The 16,682-nt window shown below is 38.5% G+C and overlaps 1 protein-coding gene across 3 annotated transcripts in view; it reads right to left on the bottom strand.

Moving 5' to 3' along the window:
• Nucleotides 1-16,682, bottom strand: part of GRB14 (growth factor receptor bound protein 14) — a 110,527-nt gene that overhangs the window by 15,953 nt on the left and 77,892 nt on the right. For all 3 annotated transcript variants that reach the window (XM_040644517.1, XM_008687492.2, XM_040644524.1), the window contains 5 exons: nucleotides 9,969-10,090; nucleotides 8,086-8,160; nucleotides 5,167-5,304; nucleotides 532-642; nucleotides 242-337 (listed from right to left, as the gene is read on the bottom strand). In XM_040644517.1, the coding sequence (XP_040500451.1) occupies nucleotides 242-337; nucleotides 532-642; nucleotides 5,167-5,304; nucleotides 8,086-8,160; nucleotides 9,969-10,090 (542 nt within the window). The remainder of the gene's footprint in view (nucleotides 1-241; nucleotides 338-531; nucleotides 643-5,166; nucleotides 5,305-8,085; nucleotides 8,161-9,968; nucleotides 10,091-16,682) is intronic.

Genomic DNA, 16,682 nt, shown 5'->3' with positions numbered 1-16,682 from the left:
TAATACTCTTGAAAAAAATAAAATTCAGAGCATTCATAAAAATGGAATACTTACTCCACACGCACAAGATTAATTCGTTAGGCTATTCCACTCTACTAATGTTTATCTTTTAGATAAAAAAAAAAACATATATTTGGGTACACGGACTTATAGTGAGTCTTCACATTTTGAAATACAGATATTTTCAAACTTTGATGGCACTCACAGCATTAATAGAAATTCACGCCTGCAGTGAGATTACCTTAAGCAATCTAATCGCAGTCACCCAGCACGTCCTACTCTGCTCTTCTTCTGCACAGAGCATTTTCAGGTCTCGGGGCCCTCCCGCTTTGTTAGGCTAGAAGGCCACAGCACATTGTTTATCGTTAATGCATATCTTGAAGGTAACACCTGTTGAAATAAAAGCCACTAAAATTCTCCTATATATAAGAGAAAGCTGTCTCTTTTTTTTAAAAGAAATTAAAAGAAACCCAAGCTTACCTAACAGGCTGAGGCTTGCTTTATTCATCTATCAAAATATTAAGCCTGTACCTTAAAGCCGAATCCATAGTTAGTCGGTGCTCCGTGTTTTTTTTTGCCTGCCAGGGACACATAAATATCACTATTGCCAAATTCGCTGAAAAACTGCAAATGCCGTGGTTCCTTTAAAAAGATACAGATGTGAGTGTTGAAATGAATCCATACTTTTGCACACTCTCTTTTGTATTTTTATTATATCACATAACTTATACCTTGGCAAAAAATTATTCCAAATAATGGCACAGAAACAAAAAGGGAAGAAAAATGAAGTTACTAGATCCTTCAAGAACCAGGAGCTTGATACAATATTATTTGAGAAGTGGTGACTTGTTGATCATTTAACTGCCAATATATGCCAAAAAATTTAACTTCCTATTTTAAAATTATTCTCTTTAAGCACCATTTCAGGTATCTCAGGGAGAGAAGGCAGCAAAGAATGGCTTTTGAAAATGTTTTCCTAGTCCAAATTTCAAATAATGGGAGTTCAACAAAGGCAAGAAGGGTGGTTTGAGCTTCTACAGCAGTGGGAGAAGAAAAAAAGGAGAAAGAGACGAGGATCCCTGCTTCGTTTAGAAAAGATCCCCCGTCACATTTGGGTAGTGCCTACCTCACCACGGCAAGCCATGAAACAGGCGGCATCACTGCCTTCTGCAGGAAAAGAAGGAGGCCTGTGCCAATGAGTTCTGGGAAATTACCTGGCAGTGGAATGTGTCTGATTTTCAAGGTAAAGTGGGATCGTGAACAGCTATTTCTTCTCTGGGAAATCCATGAGTTTTAAAGCTGGTCATGGGAAATCACTGGGTCATATTATTCTGTGACAGGTTAATAACTTGGAGAAGTGCTTAATTCCGGGGTCGGATGTATAATCAAAACTGACCAAAATGCATTTGTTCTTTAAAACCTTGCTTAGTAGTGTGGTCCCAGACCAGGAGCATTGGTGTCACCCAGGAGCTTATTAGAAATGCAAAACTCTGTGGCCCCCACCACAGACCTACTGAATCAAAATCTGCATTTTAACAAGATCCCAGGTGATTCGTAGGCACTGAAAATTGAGAAGCAGTGCTCTAAAACAAAACAAAATGGAAAAGACAGAAAACCCAGGGCATTCAGCAATTTGAGCAACCCATTCAAATCCAAACCCAAAAAAATTTCAGTCATTTACCAGCAGGCTATTCCATCCCTGATGATTGGTAGAGCAAGAGTTTCTGTGTATGTCACTGTCCTCTGTGTGTCACTATTCTTAGGCATTTTGATCTAATGAATGACTACAGTTCCCATCTCCATGGGAGAATACGGCAGAAAAGAAAACTGTTAAAAGAGACCCAACCTAGGGCCCTTGGAACAAGGGAAGAGGAAGGAGAAAGGTACTCTTACTGTCATGGCCTTTAAAACTGTCTTTTGATAGAAACTGATTTGATAGTAAAAATGTCTGATTCCTATGAAGAAAAGATAAAACCAGCCCTGTCCACTGATACTGTAGAAGTCTATGTAGCTGAGTCTTCTGGATGTAAGAAAAAGGCAGCTTGAGAAACTTCTAGAAGGCTACAGAGGCATGATGAGTTTCATCTCTTGGCTGACTTTGGCTCCATTAGTGCAGATGTATCAAGGCTCATGATACTGTAAGACCACAAGCCTGGCACGGTCAGCAAAGGCTACACGTGCACACGTGTATACAAGGGGAGAGCTGGAGAGAGGCAGAGTACTTAGTCGTTTCTCTGTAAATAAAAGTCACAGCCACATCTCCAAGGCTTGTAGCTGTGGTTAACTAACTCCCATGCAGCCCACATCTTCAGAAAGTATAATAAATCGAGACCTTCTCACAGAAAAAGGACAGGAAATGGTCTCTTTCCCAGGCAGAAATGTCATATTAGACATTAGATAACATGCATAATTTATATCGAGGTCATAATCCTTGAGGTTACTTAATACCTTGTATTTCTTTCTTTTTTTTTTTTTTTTGAGAGGAAACTTAAAATGATTTTCATGTATAGACTGTGGAACATGAGCTCATTAGACACAGGCTAGAGAGAAGAATATTATATACTGAAGTACAGCAGAGTCAGACACTATGTTGAAAAGAGCTAAAATATATACTGAGAAGAGAGGTTTGATGCTTGTAATTCTGCCTGGCCAAGGGGAAGACCATTGCAAGCATAAAAGCATGGATCCAGTAGAAGGAATAAGGAGTCTTTTGTATAATGGGTGGGCAGGGAAAGGAGGTGAAGGCTGGAGTAAAAATATAATGGGCAGTTGATTTTAATGAGAAACCAGTTGAAGAAATAAGAATTTAGGAATTAAAGAAACATCCTATCTTCCAGTGAAGGTTCACTGGGAAGAGTGCGGTCAATATGATTACTGGATTTAGAAGCCAGTTTTCTCTGATGTGAAAAGTATAAAGATATGTATGTATTTGTTAAAAAAACACTTTCATATGTAATTTCATACTTAGGAACACAGGGAAAAAAGGCAACCTCACTAAAATTTAGACTAGAGAAAGTCTAAAACCTTAATTACAGAAATAGGTAATTAGGTATTCTAACATTATTCCTGATAGAAAAATTTGAAAACTAGTTTAAATGTTCAAGAAAAATTAGTTGAATACTAGTAGTCAAATGATATATACTTAAAAACAAAACATTTCTGTAAGAGATTGTGATGCTAAATTTGTAGAGCTCCGTTCCATCACTTACACTTCAAGGGGACACACACACGTGACATGCACACAGGTGAACAGCAACAAGGAAAACCGCGTATGAGGGAAATCTGAGGAAAGTATGGAGGAGTCAACTATTACTCCTTGTGGCTCCGTGTCACCCAAATATCTGGTCGCTGTCATTAACTGTATTCTGGGCATTTCCATTTGGATTCTTCACCCTTAACACAATATATCTAGAACTAAGATCATTATCTTCCTTCTAAGACAATGTGATAGCAAACCTCCTATTCCTGTTTACTGCATTAAATCATTGACTATTTCTTATTTCTTTCTCCAAGAACATTTAAAAATGCTTCCTCTCCTTTCACATCAAGCAGTCTGCAAAACCTGGCCAGCTGCCGTTTAATCTTGTATCCATCTCTTTCTTCCCCCTCCACTGCTCATCCTAAATTAGATCCCATCACCTCCACTCTAGATTACTGAATGACCATCTAATTGGCATCTGTGCCTCTAGTCAATCTCTCTCTCTCTCTCTCTCCTCCCACTCCCTGCCTCCTTTGCTCCCTTCCCCTTATTCTCTTTTTTCTCTCTCTCCCTCTATCTACCTGATTTTTTAAAGCTCCCTATGACCATAGCAATCTTACAACTTGATCATCTCACTCTCTTGCTCAAAATTTTCCACTGGCTTTCTATAGTGAGTTGAGTGATTGCCCTCCCCCCAAATATGTCCATGCCCCCATCCCAAGAAACTGTGACTACCACCTGATTTGGAAAAAGGGTCTTTGCAAATATCATTAGGTTAAGAATCTCAAGATGAGACCATCTCAAATTATCTGGGTGGGCCCTAAATCCAATGACAAGTGTCCTTAGTGAGAAGGAGAAAAAGAAGGCCATGTAAAGACAGGGAGGCTGGAGGGAGGCTGCCATAAGCCAATGGGTGCCTGGAGCCATGACTAGCCAAGACAGAAAAGCCTACAGAAATTTAAAGGATCACATAATGAGAGTGAGAAATAAATAATGGATGAACATTACCAGCATAAAAGAAAAACAGAAATCTGCAGTTTGAATGCATATGTTGAGAATCGAGTAAGATTTATCAGAATACATTTGAATGCATCTAGAAATATGGTCAGGGAAATTACTGAACAATGATTATCATAATATTTGGAAAACAGCCAGAGAAAAATGACAGATCACCCACAAAGAATTAACAATATTGTTTGACCATTACAGATGCATGAAAACAGAATTAAAATAGCCACCCATGAAAACTCTCTAAAGTAGTTTTACTAGAAAGAGATCAATGCTTTGCATAAAACCTCAGCACTTACAAAACACGGCGTAGTTGACCTTGACTAGACCACACAGACGTACAGACAACCCAGTGCTGAGCATGGGGGGAATAACATGGGCGAGTGGTGGTGTGTGGGAGCATCTGCACAAGTGTGTCTATGTGACTGTATGCACAGGCATATGCACACCAGCACACAAGCGAACACATGTATCCACCCCGGTCATAGTACGATTCCCTTAAGAACCTAAACTCTAGCTAAGGAGACAGAACTACCGCATGCACAAAGGAATTAAGGAGCAATTACAGACTCAGCGGACTGCTACTAACTACATCAACAAAAAGAAGTTCAGAAGTGGGCAAAATTAGCAGGATGACCTGGGGGGGAAAGAGGAGACGTGAACTGTGCCGGGTCTCACCATCTAGAGCCAAGGGTAAGGAGGAGAGGGTGAATGTGCAGTGGAGAAGAAATGGGCACAGTATGTGGTCCTGAAGTAAGAGCGTCTAGATTCCATCACAGGATATATATTGAAATTAGCGGGGAACGAAGCTGAATAGTCAGTTTTTAAACAGATTATGGCAAACGTTTGGGATCTAAACTCAATGTACCAACTCTTGATATCTAGTAAGAAACTAATAAAAACAAAGGAAAACCCACTTTCACTTGTAATTCATAATACATCATGGACATTTCAATTACCTTTGATGTCCCTTTAGTAGAAAAATATAAACCAGATCTTCTTAGAAGGAAGTAAATCTTTTTCCAGGACTTCTTTCCCTGCTCTTTTGCATGTAAGAAGCCATGGATTTCAGGGTATGTGCTTGAACTCAGAAACATCTGCAAGAAAAGTTAGACACCCTCATGCTGTTTCTTGAATCGGTAATACTGTAGCCTTATAATAACCTAAGATTTCAAATATAAACATTAAACTCTAACGGTGTCAGTACCACTTAAATGTATCATTACAGGTATGGCAATATAAATACAACAGAAAATAAATCAGTTTTTTGATAACCTGAGGCAAGTTCCAAATGAAAATCTGTTCACAGAATATACATTCTAAGCAGTCAGGACTTAGCCAAACACCAAAATGATAATTTATTTGAATGTCTATTATTTGAACATCTAAGAGCTAAGTCCTGATACTTTTCATCCTTTTCTATGATTTTCCCTGAGAACCTATCAACTTCTTACAGTATAAGTAAAAGACCGCAATCTTAACTTCAATTATTCAATTGTTTAGAAAGTTGAGCAGAGTTCACCTCTCCTTGATGAGGTAAAGCAAACAATCTTTTCTTTGTCCTCTGCGGGGCTCAGTGGGGGGTGGCTACAGCACATTGTGTTTTCCAAAGAGAACTGCAACACTATCTCCCATCCCACCTGCTCTTCTGCAAAGTGATCTTGCCACCTAACGGTGAAGAGCTGGAGTCTTGTTTCTCTACCCCTTTGAATCTAGGCAAGGCTTATTAAGGCTGCTTTGATCAATGGTATATAGCAGAAGTGACAGCTCGTTCTAGTTCTAGTCCGTAACTAGCCCAATGGCCTCCACTAGCTAACTCCTGGAAGCTAGCGGTCACTAAGAAATATGACTACCCTGAGACAGCTCTGTGGTGAGAAGCCCAATGCACTAGTAAAGCCCTTGAGGATGGGGACCCCAAGTGGAGAAAAGAGAGGCCAAGGGGTAGCAGGGACACAGAGTGAAAAGCCATCTTAGAAGGGGATCCTCAACCCCCAGAGAGTCAATGTGCCTCAGACATGACCCACCCAGCTAAACCCTCTCAAATTCCTGACCCACAAAATTGTTGGCAAAATGTGAGTGGGTACTTAAGCCATTAAGGTTTGGAATAGTTTGTTACAAAGTACTAATGAACTGAGAGAGTAGGCATGTGTTGGTCCGGAAAATGAGAATGAAAAGGAATAGCTCTGTAGGAGTGGTTGTACTCAGCATCCTTAATAAGACAATGGAAATGCATTAGCATCTCATTAAAAGAAGAAAACAGAAATCCCTGTGAATAAACAAATGCAAAATGGAAAAACTGAAAGTAAGAGAAATTACTACCTAAAATGATGTGACATATTTTAAAAGGCTACTCAGGGAAATGCTGAGAGTAGATATGTATGTTTTTAAGTAAATTATTAAAAAATTTTTTAATTTAATGAGCCACAGTTATTAATTAATTGACATGCAAAACAGGCAAGTAGGTTTTTTAGTTTGAGTGCTTTCCAAGTTATTAAACCAAACCAATTAAATTTTAAAAAGGGAGTCATGGAGGTCATACTAGAAAGAGAAGAAACGTTTTAAAAAGTGGAAACATTGCCTCAGTGGAGAGAAAAGGTCAGGTGCACGTGCAGGACTATCTGATTCCAAAGCTATGATTTTTCTTGTTTTTGTAATTTCACATTAAAGTAATATAACTACATTAGAGGAGAATTGGGGAAAGGAGGCAGAATAAAAACTCCAACCCACCACCCTGTCACAATCCAGTAGTGAAGCACTGAGAGGGCCTGGGAGCTGGGGGTCCTCGGGCACAGCTGCTGCTGCCCCTGCATTCAGCCTAGTATTCTGATGGGGTGTCTGTGAAACCCGGTGGCATAGAAGAAGCTTTTAGGAAAATCTTTTGAGACTAATCATAGTTCTAAAATATTATGAAGAGCAAAAATGAAATATAACCTATTAAAAAGCCCATAGAAAACAGATCTGTACCACCCAATATATTTACTATTTAAATACCAATATATTTAAAGTAGTATCTACATTGGAAATATTAAAAGTTGTCTTCTTTAAAGATCAGAGAATACGGAGTGGGTCTGAAGATACCCGCGGGCTTAGATCAAACAGTAACCATTATAAAGACATTGTTGAACATTAACCCGTTAACAACTGCAGAGCTTCTGATGTGAAATCTACTGATCTACAAAAAATAAAATAACGAAAATCATTCTTTTGTTGTAATGAAAATATCTTTTGGACCATGTAAAGCCACTGCCAGTTTGGAAGAAATGAGCCCCAAAGATGCAAAACTAAGGAGATTTTTAATTACATCACTAGGATTCTTAATTCAGCTAAGACATTTCAGAATTCTGCTCAAGGATCCAATGTAGCTATGACACATGTCAGTGAACAAAATATATATATTTTTATATCTTTGTTTCTCCTTTCACTTAGTTGCTAAATATTTTATCACAAATAGGATTGGGAGCATTTGTTATAAAAGTTAATACGAAATATCTGTTAGCAAAATGTCTACAATTTACTGGGGATTTTGATTTTTCAAAAAGACTAACATGGTCTTTAAACACATCACAGAGCAAAATTCTGCAAGTTTCCTTTCATGATACACATTTTTTGAACACATTTTTTAAACACTGAAAATCCTTTGACAATTGGCCAAAACTAGAAAGAAAAATGGTGTTAGGAGCCTTTCCTGATTTAGGGACTTCTTTTTTCAGGTTTTGTTCTTTTCTTTCCTATTCTTTCTTTTCTTTGCAGGTTCACCTCCAGCAAAAATTCATCCATCGAGGTATAACATTTCAAAATCTGGGCATGTAAAAATATGGACCTTAAAGTTTCCCTTTATTACACTGTTACTTACATACTTTAATAGAAATATGTTTTACCTGCAAAATCTGTGTGGGGGATATTTCACCATTGGTTTCAGTTGCAAAAGACACCATATGCTCTGGAAAAAAATACTGACAAAAAGATAACAGGTTACATTATCTCAAAAGCCATGCTAGAAAAGATTCAATTATGACCGATATAGTAAGCTAGAACAAAAGTTCTTTAAATCAGTGTGTTGAAAATTCACCTAAAGTGCTTCTTAAAATGCTAATCCCTGGACTCTACATTCAGGGGTCTTAATGAGAAGGTAGGAGTAGGGCCCAAAGTTAGCAAACACCCTCAGATAATGCGGATGCAGAGAGAGCCACATTCGTCAAGTTCAAAACACTGCCTTCAGGATGACGGCGTGCTGTGTCCCATATCTCTTTCCTGAGTCCTGTGGCCGCTCTAGCGGGTACTAAAGGACCATCAACTCCAGGTCACAAAGCCAAGGCTCCTAGAAGTAAAGGGTATACCCAAGGTCATAGCCCCATGTAGAAGAACCAGGACTTGCCGTGGGGCCAGGGAGCTAAAAGTCAGGACCGCTCCAACCTTGTTCAATCATAAAATTCACCCAGGGCAGTTGTTTAAAATAGGAATTCCCAGGACTCATTCCTGGAGTGTCTGATTCAGCAGGTCTGGGTACTTTCTCCTCCCCTAGGGAATTTTTATGATCGGACACATTTGGGGAAATAGAGACTACTCTACTTCCTCCAGGGACAGGGTTTTACAACCATTCTATTATCATTTGGTCTAATACTGTGGTCAGTATTAGTTAATAGCATTCCTGGCCTCTACCCACTAGCAGCCCCTCTCCCCCTCCACCCCCAGAATGACAAGCAAAAACATCTCCAGACATTGTCAAAGCACCCCTAGTTGAGAAGCACTGCTCTAGGTCTACAAAATGAGTGTACAGCTCTGTTCAAATAATAAGAACAATAAAAAATATAACTCAAAACAAGCACTAAAACCATATGTCTTTAACTATACTTTTAAATTCTTTCTTTTAACAAAGATTCACAACAAGAAAACAGTTTCCCTTCAAATTCTAATTCTATTTAATTTTTACTAGGACTCTTTTATTTTCTTTGTCAAAGATCATCCTATTATGTTTTTATTAATAGGTTCAAATAAAAGAGAACATAAGAGGTCTTTCAGGGTTTGAAAATATTCTATTATAGTGTGTATCATATATTTTTCATAAAGGATCATTTCAATCCAATTATCCAAAACTTCGTGTAAAAATATGCTACAGCTGCAGAGACAAAAACAATTTAAAATAATGAGCCCAGAGGCTATTCTGACTTCTCCAGATCCCTAGTCTTCACTAGAATGTGACACACATTTCTTTTCTTTAAAGAAAACTATCATGAAAGTAGTATTTATTAGATAATGCTCTGGTCTTTATCTCATTTCTACTTAGCTCAGTCATTACTGCACTGAAAAATTATTTTGGAACAGCAAGATTCATGTCAATCTGAAATTTTTGGGTAAGATATAGCACTCCTAACAATCATCAATCTGTCTTTACTTTAGAAATTTTCTTATTTAAATTTCCTAAATTCTGTAAAAAGTGTTAAAACTATAGTATTTTGGAGCTGCTTAAAGATATCTGATAACTGATTCCCCAAATTAAATGTACAATAGTTTCCTTTTCTTTAAAAGCAAGAAAAAGAAGAAATAGCTCCCCAAACAGTTCATCTGAACTTCTGTCATAATTCTGACTAATCATTGTTAGAGTATGAAGAAACGTGACTATGATGTTCACGGAACAGAATTTTTACCTACAATTTATTGTAAGGGGAATCCTATTGGATTTGTGATGACTCTTTTCTTCACATAAAATAACATTTAACAAATTCATTTATTTCCCAAAACTATTAATGAGGATTTTACTTACCATTGGGTTTTTAAAGAATTCATATTTGGCATAATTTTTTCTAAAGTATAGTTTATTTTCTTCTTCCATTCCCCAGTTAGATAGCACTTCAATCACCAGCTCATGGTCTTCCATTGTTCTTTCTGTAAGGAATGTTTCCATGAGTATGTCAACAGATGAATGGATGGGTGGATGGATGGATGGATGGATGGATGGATAGATGGATGGACAAATGAACAGATAGAAAGACAGACAAACAGGTAGGTAGAAAGAAATATATATGGATACATGTATTCATACAAATTTATAAATTATATTATGTATGTATCTTTATTAAATATAGCAAATTTCACCTCAATTCTAGAATAGCCAGATTGATAATGTTTTAGCAATTTTGAATTAGTAATGTTGATTTTTTATACCTAAGCAGACTGTAACCTGAGGAGAAAAGTGACAAAATATCACAATGCACTTTTTGCTAATTCTCAATTCCTTTTATTGCTATGTAAATTATAATTAAGTTTGATAATAAATCTGCATTAAAAATGCAGGAGCTATTCTTTTTTCTCCAATTCGTCGTGATGCCAAAATTAAAATATTTGCCTCAAGGTTGAACAATTCACCCCATTAAGAGATGAAAAATTTTGACAGGTTCAAAATGCATGTAAGATACATAGTCTAGATAGTTGAAAAAAATTAAAATAAATGCTTTAAAAGGAAAAATTTGAATGCAAGCACATATAATTTTTAAGAAACCTAATTTCTTGTGGCACTTTATCCTTTCAAAGCTAATGTTCAGGCAAATATATTTTAGGTAAGGTGGGAAGGCACTTGGAAGGAAAGGTACTTAGATGAAATAAGCAAAAACAACTTTACAGAGGGGAACAGAACATGCACAATTCCTATTTTAATAAGAAACTTGATGTCCATAGTAGTGCTATTCATAATAGCCTCAAACTGGAATCTACCCAAATGCCAATCAACATGAGAATGAATGAATAGTGTAAACAGTGTAATAAATAGTGGATATACTACAACAACACACAACTGTATGAGTGAATTTCACAAGCATGATATTAAATGAAAGAAGTCAGGCACAAAGAGTACATACTACATGATTACACTTACATAAAGTTCAACACAGGTAAAATAAATCTATAGTGTTCGAAATCAAGATAATGGGGAGAGTGAGTGAGGGGGCAAAAGCATGAACGGTGTGGGAGATACTGTTTTGTTCTGGGTGTTGGATAGCCAAGTTTATGCAACATCTGGGAGTTCACTGAGTTGTCCACATATGGCTTGTTCACTTTCCTTAAGGTATATCATATTTTAATAAAAGGTTAAAGAAAAGTTACTATGAAATTACGAATGAAAACAGGAAGTGAAGAACAGTCAATTAAGGAATATAGACACCCTCTGCTTTTTTTTTTAGGTGCTTCTAGGACCTTTTTGAAAAGTATCGGTGTCTCAAACATTCAACACTCAGTAGTGATCTGCGACCTACAACACCTGAACCCTTGAGAGTAATGTCATACTTAAATAGAAGCTTATTCATCTGAAAGGAAGTTCTTGTAAGGGTTCTCAATGAGTATGAATGACTTTGAGCTAAGTGTACATCAGCACTCTGGGTTCCGTTCCTAACTCCAATTGCTCTTTTTCTGTCTCATTGACGAGTTCCCATAGCTCCTCCTCCCTCCTAAGATGCAATCCTTGGCTAAAATCTTTTCTTTCCCTTTCTTAAGCTAACTCACTCTCCCTTCTTCAGCCATCCCGTCTGCTGAGTCCCTTGAGATGAAATCTCTGGCTACAGTTGCTTTTACTCATGTTCTAGTCCCGACCTTCCACCACTTCAAACACTGTTTGTCTAAATCCAAAGTCAGTATGGTGGTTCCCCCAAAATATTAAACAAGTCCAGCAATGCCAAACCTGAGCATATAAGCAAAAGAAATGAAAGCAGGGACTAGAACAGATGTTTGTACACCAATGTTCATATAGTAGCATTCACAATAGGTAGAAACACCCCAATGTCCACCAACAGATGAAGGGACAAACAACATGTAGGACACACATACAATGGAATTTTAGCCTTAAAAAGGAATGAAATTCTGACACATGCTACAACATGGATGGACCTTAAATATATCATATGTAAAATAAGAAGACGTAAGAAGAGATATATGATTCCATTTATATGTGATACCTGGAATAGACAAACTCGTAGAGACAGAAAGTAGAATGGTGGTTACAGGGACTGGGGAGCAAGAAGTTATTGTTTAATGGGCTCAGAGTTTCACTATGAGAAGATAAAAATGTTCTGGAGATGGGTAGTGGTGATGGTTGTACAACAGTATGAATGTACATAATGCCAATGAATTATACCCTTAAAATGGTAAATTTTATGTACATTTTATCAAAATAAAAATAAACTTGAAAACAAAGTTGTTTTGCTTTTTCTCTCTCAAACTGCTTTTTTCCTAAATTTTCCTATCTTCACTGCATCTTTATATCCTTTATATGCTCCACTTCCGCTATCCCCAGATACCAGGGATTTTCCCTCCAAATGTCTCTCAACAACCCCTTACTCATTCCCATTGTTACAATCCCAATTTAGATCTTCGCTTTTTCTTAACTAATCTCCAAACTTCTAGTTTCTCGTTCTTCCAATCCAACCTGGACACTGATACCATAGCAAACCTCATTGAACACACGTGTCAGTGTGATCCTAGCTCAAAATTTTGTCTACTCCCTACTTACTTCCTATATCTGGCAGAGTCTGGCAGCTATCCTATTCATTCATCCATTCAACAAATATTTATTGATGGCCTACCATGTGTCAGACATTCGTCCTGGGGCTTGGAATTTTGTAGTGCATAAAACAGTCAGAAATTGCTGCCTCATGGAGCTTTCATTCTAATGGGAAGACACGGACTATAAATAAAATGTAAATCTTAATAGTCAGCGATAAACACTACAGAGAAAAAATAGAACAGGGCTTAGGGAGAGAGGAGACCACAGGGGAAAAGAATTCATTTTCAACAGCTTGCCAGGATAGGTCTCATTGAGAAGGAAATGTTTGAACAAAGACCCAAAGGAGAAGAGGGCATGCGCCAAGCAGACCCCTACAGGAAGAACAAGAACAAAGCCTCTGAGGCAAGAGTGAGACTCTATGTTTGAAGTGCCCCAAGGAGGTTAATGTGGCTGAAGCTGACCGAGCAAAGGGGCAAGTACTAGGAAAAGAGGTTCGAGAAGCAATGGTGATGAGCTGGGAGGACTGGAGAAAGCCCTGCAGTTCATAGTGAGGTTCTGGCTTTTCCTTGGAGTCAGATGAGAAGTCATTTTGAACAGAGAAATAACATGAACTGACTTATATTTTCATTGGATCACACTGGTTGTGGAGAAGAACTGATTTTAAAAGGTGAAAAGGTGGAAGCAGGAAGACCATTTGGTAGAATACTGTGATCAATGAGAGGAGAGAGGATATGGCTTGGATTAAAGCAGTAGCAGTGGAATGGAGGAAGCAGGCAGAAGCTGGATATAATCTGAAGGTAGAGCCAACAGGATTTGTGGACCAATTAGACATGAAGTGGGAGAAAGAGGGTACTTAGGGGAGACATCAAGTTCTCCAACAAGGCTGTTGGAAGGATTGTGTTGCTATTAATGAGTTTGAAAAACTGTAAGAGAAGTGGATTGGGGAGAGTCAACGGTTACTGAGATATCCAGTGGCAAGTCGCATCCCTAACAATCTCTCTCTTCTTACTTTTGTCTATTTCTCACACAAACCAGCTGGCATTTTCAGGCTTATTAAACATAGGTTCACATTAAACATACTATATGCCAAGCATGATGTCCATATTTTTTGCAACTGCAGAGGAAGAAAATTTCAAGGTAGTGAGCAAGATGTTTGCTGGTTGTTTTACCAACCTGTGTTTCTTTGTACCCATTACCTCTCTCCTCCACTGAAGAATCCTATGTTCTGCCCTCAAGATACACTATGCAGAGAGGGAAAAACTTTACAGAAATGCATTTTATTTACTTTTGAGCTTCACAGTAGACTTTATCAATTTTCGACCAATATAAGTGCTTGGGAAGAATCATGCCTAGCCAATCTTTGCCCCATACAGGGACCCACCTTCTGTCTTCTGAGAAAGGAACTGCAGTTAAGAGGTTGGTGCAGGAGAGGATGGAGTACAGACTGAGCTAGATAAAAGTGGACAGTGTAGGTCCCAAGTGACCCTGTATCCTGTCCCCTTCCAGAAGGAGAACACTTTCAGGGTGACAAGTTGATGGTGATAAAACACCAAATAAGTTTAATGATGCTATGTGGCTCAAGCCAGAGGGTAGCCTTAGGAGACTTCTAGCTTCCAATAGAAACTCTACATCTAGCATGGTGGAGAAGCCACAACTGAGGGCAACACTGAGGCAGATGAGTCCGTAGCATCCCATTATGGAGAAAGAGCCTGGCAACAGTACCACATCCCCCATCGGGAACACGGAAGAGCTAAGAGAAGGGTATGAACTCAAGTGGCTTTATGGTACAGTCAATAAACGTGAGAGGAGCAAGAGTTTCCAGAACATGAAGAGCTGGACAAGCGTTAGGCAAATACCCGTGCTGGGACTTAATGCCTCACCAGCATGTTGCAAAAGTGGAAATAGGTCTAAACCTTCAATTGAGAATATTTAAGCCTATATGTAACTCATTTATAAAACCCAATAAGATGGAGAACAATCCATAAAAAAACAAATAATAGAAGATTAAGCTGCTGTTAAGGAGACGGAGAATTAAAAATTATTCAAGTTATTGAAATAAAAGAAGTTACATCTCTGCAAGTCTCCATCTGAGACATTTTTCATTGCTATACTTAATTCTCATAATATTTTTTAAAGGTTTTATTTATTTGTTTGACAGAGAATGCAGAGCGAAAGAGAGAGCACAAGCAGGGGAAGGTGCAGAAGAGAAGCAGGACCCGCTGAACAGGGAGCCCGATGCGGGACTCCATCGCAGGACCCTGGGATCATGACCTGAGCCAAAGGCAGACGCTTACCAACTGAGCCACCCAGGTGCCCTTTTAATTCTTATGATATTTTCAGTAGGCTGAATAATGGCCCCAAAGACATCTGGAACCTATAAATGTTGCCTTATATGGCAAAGTCTTTGCAGATGTCATTCACTTAAAGATACTGAGAGGAAGAGATTATCCTGAATTATCCAGGTAGGCTCTAAGTCCAATTACAAGGACCTTTATAAGATAGAGACAGAAAGAGATGTGACCCAAACAGCAGAGGAAAAGGCAATGTGACCACAGAGGCAGACTTAAGTGACACAGACACAAGTTGAGGAATGATGGCAGCCACCAGAAGCTGGAAGAGGCAAGGGACGGAATCTCTCAAAAGCCCCAGAAAGAGCCTGCCATCATCTTGAGTTCAGCCCAGTGACCTTAATTTTGGACTTCTCACCTCCAGAACAGCTACAGATTACACTTCTATTCCTTGAAGCCACCAGGTCTGTGGTAAAGCAATAACACTGTCTAACGAGCAAGTTCTAGTTCCAGCTTACAGAAAAGGAACCTGAAGTTCAGAGCAGCGAACATCTCAGGATTTGAACGGCAGCCGCATGTCTGATCCCAAGTCAATGCTCTTCCTCTGCAAGCACTCCGTCTGCCTCTGCCTACAGCTCCCACTGGAGGGGCGTCCCCTGCTGCCTCTGCTGAGCCTAGTTACAGCCGTTCATTCTTTCCACATCCACTAACATCTTCTCTCGTGTCCCTGTAGCTCTCAGGTTTCAACTGCCTCCAATTCTTTTATTTTGAAATGTGTTCAATAAATATTTGCTAATTAAGTGAAAATAAACAACCACATTTTGAGTGTAAGGGGAACGAAAATAATGGGCAGTATTTCAAATTCTATCAATCTTAATCTCAAATGAAAGTAACATAAATCACTTGAATTGGGACTGCACCAAAAAAGGAAATAAAACAAAAAGGGCAGAAAAGCCAGGCTGTATTTGAACAGTTATGACAAATGTGTAATGAAAAGCACTTTGGGTAATATCTGGGATCACCAACCAAGCGGCAATCTACATGCAAACAAAGCCCAGCAAACCAATCTAGAAAGGAAAAATAACATTCAATATTCACGAAAAATTTCACAGAACTATAATATTGAATGTCTAAATAACACATAACTAACACGGGGAAAATATCCTGGTAATCTTAAGGAGAAAAATTTCTTCAAAGAAAGCCAGACTAACTAGAGTATGTGAGAAAGCAGAAGACATATTTTTCTTTCTTTTTTTTCTTTTTAAGATTTTGTTTATTTATTTGACAGAGAGACAGCCAGCAAGAGAGGGAACACAAGCAGGGGGGAGTGGGAGAGGAAGAAGCAGGCTCCCAGCAGAGCAGGGAGCCCGATGCGGGGCTCGATTCCAGGACCCTGGAATCACGCCCTGAGCCGAGGCAGACGCTTAACGACTGAGCCACCCAGGTGCCCCCAGAAGACATATTTTTCATTCCTTCAAAGATGATTTCTTGATATTCTATTGAAAATTCAGATAACGTATAAGAAAGCAAATAAACAAAGTCCAGAGAATCAGATGCGGCTTCAGGTTCTCACCTCATACACTCCTCTGGTAATGAAGCTGAAACTTCCTTATCACAGAATCAGGCTTTTCAAAATTATATTATATTAATAATCTTTGTAAATTTATACATTCCTAGCCCAATTTGGATGCACCATCAT

Source organism: Ursus maritimus, unplaced genomic scaffold (assembly GCF_017311325.1).
Source record: "Ursus maritimus isolate PB19 unplaced genomic scaffold, ASM1731132v1 scaffold_1, whole genome shotgun sequence".
In the NCBI taxonomy this organism is placed as follows: Eukaryota; Metazoa; Chordata; class Mammalia; order Carnivora; family Ursidae; genus Ursus; species Ursus maritimus.
This window is presented reverse-complemented; position numbering and strand designations above follow the sequence as displayed.